This window comes from Octodon degus, unplaced genomic scaffold, assembly GCF_000260255.1.
Source record: "Octodon degus isolate 3935 unplaced genomic scaffold, OctDeg1.0 scaffold00282, whole genome shotgun sequence".
In the NCBI taxonomy this organism is placed as follows: domain Eukaryota; kingdom Metazoa; phylum Chordata; class Mammalia; order Rodentia; family Octodontidae; genus Octodon; species Octodon degus.
Genome location: NW_004524858.1, coordinates 1,840,789 through 1,843,935, shown reverse-complemented (window position 1 = coordinate 1,843,935; position 3,147 = coordinate 1,840,789). Strand labels below are relative to the sequence as shown.

Sequence of the window (3,147 nt, the reverse complement as noted above, 5' to 3'; positions counted from 1 at the left end):
TTCAAAATGGTTAGGATAGATATATAGTTACATTCTCTTAATGAATAGAGGGATTTGTTCTAATAGTGTTTGTTAATAGTGTATCATGTCTGCATCTTGTACAGCAAATAACCAGTAGGAAAAGTTTATGCAATGTGTTAATTCTTGAAACTGTCCTATCAATTTGATTTGAAACTGTCTCACTGCTATTTGTTTCTCAGTGAAATTATGGAAGAAAAAATTATTGGTACCACCTCCCGCAAAAAAAAAAAATGATTCAATTTAGATTAGTCCCAAATATCCCAATGGGGCCAGTAGTCACCATATTGGACAGTGTCAATCTAGTTATTAGAAAATGACTGTTCTTACACTTCCCAAAATTATCTTCATGCATTGCAAGTTTATATTTTGAGATTAAAAATAAAATACTTTGCTTTTTAAAAAAATCATAATAGATTAAATTTTTAATGATTAAAACAGAAACATTAAATCTACTGGAAGAGAAAATAGGGGGAAATCTTGAAGACACAGAGGTAGACAGAAAGTTCATGAACAAAACCCAAACTGCACAGAAAATACTTGAAAAATCAACAACTGGGATCTCACTGAGAAGTTTCTGCACATGCAAAGAAATCACCGACAGAGTAAAAAGACAGCCCACAAATTGGGGGGGGGGAAGGGAAGCTAACCAACAACTACTCAGAAAAAGTGATCTTACTAGAAAATATAAAGAACTGAAAAAAATTAGGACCCGCAAATTGAATGACACAATCTAAAAATGGGCGGCTGAAATGAATACACACTTCTCAGAGGAAGAAATAAAATTGGCAAATAAATACATGAAAAAATGTTCCACTGGATATTCAAGAAATTCAAATTAAAATAAAACTGAGATACCATGTCACCCCAGAAAGTATGACCATTGAAGAAATCAGCTCAAACAAAATGCTGGAGTGGCAGGAGGGAAAAGGAAACCCTTCTGCACTGTTGGTAGTAATTTAGACTGATACAACCACTTTGGAAATCAGTGTGGAGACACCTCTAAAAACTAGGACTGGAAATTCCATTCAACCCAGCTATTCCCCTTCTGGGTATTTTCCCAAAGGATCTGAAAACATCATACCATAGTGATATATGTGCACCCTTATTTATAGCAGCACAATTCATCATAGCCAAATTTCAAATCAACCAAACTACCCATCATTAGAGGAAGAAATAACAAAGATGTGGTATTTTTATATAATGGAATATTATTCAGCTATAAAGAAAGTCAAACTTGAGGCCTTTATAGGTAAGTGGATGCAACTAGAGGCTATGATCATAAATAAAATAAATCAGACCCACACATAAAAATATTGTATTGTCTACATAGTGCAAGAACTTGAAAAATAAATAAAACCTGAAAGATATAATACATATAGTAAAATGGAAAGAAACTGAATTTAATCATTAAACAACAAAGATGAGGGAAGGAAGAAAAGATAGGAAAACTAGGAAAGGGGAAGAATCATGCACGTATATATACAGGATGGATGAGGTGACTGAACTAATAATTTCCATCAGTTTTTGGAAAATAGCAGTTAATGTTTAGAATCTTTACTTTTACTACTTTATGCTGATGGCTGGGATCTAAGCAGCTACATTGAGGTCAACAATGTGTAATTGTTGAATACCTCTCATCTTGGTTTTCCAAGTGTGTACTGTTTCTAATACCTTATCAATCATTGTACTCTTTTAAAAATAAATTTAATAAAAGGAAAAAGACAAGAACAAAATTAAGACTTATCGAATAGAAGTGTTAATATTCAATTATTTTTCCCATCTTGCATAGCTTTATCTGTTAATCTGAGCAACAGATTTGACAATAAAAGTAGGTAATGTGACAACCATTGTTAATTTGTTATTATTTGAAAATCTGTAACATATGCATTGTTATACGTTACCCTGTTTATGTCTTTGTTTCTGCTATTTGTTTTTGCTGTTTTTACTCTTCAAATTAAAATAAATTTATTTCATAACATAAAACATATATTTACAAAAATGTAATTAAGTAAATGCATTACATTCCCATTCATCAGAAAGCTTGTAAACCATTTTTTACATTGAAATTGAGTTGTTCAGTTTCCACATGTGGCCATTCCATGAGCAAACTTGGAGGCACAAACCACTGACAGGATTTACCTACTTGTGGTTAAGAAAGTGCATGTTGATTACATATGACACACCTCTGTAATTCCTGTGGCCCACTCTATCATATTCTCCGATAATGTCATTTTTTGACCATTAGTAGCATGTGAATAAAATGTTCCTAGTTTAACTTTATATCTAAGGCCTTCTGGAAAATTCCAAAAATTGATAATGTCATATTCTGAATCCAGTTTTCTGCTGTGATCAAAGTTCACTTGGTCTCCAGCTGGATTGTTAAATTGGCCGTTCTTCAAAAAGGGATGCAGCTGAAAGAGACAACATCCTATATGAACAAGACTCCAGGATAAAGACAGAAACTATGGGTGAGGGGAAAAGTTACTCGGTGCTTTAAACCCTATTACATGAAGCAACCTCAGTGGGGCTATCCATTGAATTAGAGCACGTGAATGTTTCAGGACTAAAATGTCACCCTGTTGCCAGAAATGTCAGTCAGTTTCAGGAAATTAGTAAATATTCATTTAAATAAGCTTTACAGCTGTATCAGGCAAAAATATCAACTGTGGACTCAAAGCTTTTAAGACACTTAACTTGTACTTTCCATCTGACTATTTCCCTACCTTCTACCAAAAAGTGTAACTCATCAATATCAGAAGGGTTTGCAGAATTAAATGGAAAAATTCATATAATAATTTCACTGTCAGGTTTAAGGCCATGTAGTCATGTAAGTGACTACAGGTTTTCCTGTTGTGCTTTAAGAACTTCATAGGATGTGTCCAGGCGGGCAAAGCATTAACCTCCTATGGACAGAAGCAAGGTCTATTTCTTCATCCTTGCCACTGGTAACTTGATTGAGGATCATTTATTTTTTTTTCCTACAGTTTTATTGATAAACATATAGCAATGAGACAGTATCAAATCAAATCGGAAGTAGAGTTTCAACAAATAATACACTGCATATATTCTTCTTAGTGGTTAATTGCTGTACAAGATGCGGACTTGTGATCCTATTTACAAACACCA

At 33.5% G+C, this 3,147-nt stretch overlaps 1 protein-coding gene across 1 annotated transcript in view; it reads right to left on the bottom strand.

The window, feature by feature from the left end:
* LOC101588474 (vomeronasal type-2 receptor 116-like) overlaps positions 1–3,147 on the bottom strand; it is a 60,906-nt gene that overhangs the window by 23,538 nt on the left and 34,221 nt on the right. The window contains 1 exon segment of the mRNA XM_023707212.1: positions 2,205–2,432. Within this exon segment, the coding sequence (XP_023562980.1) occupies positions 2,205–2,432 (228 nt within the window).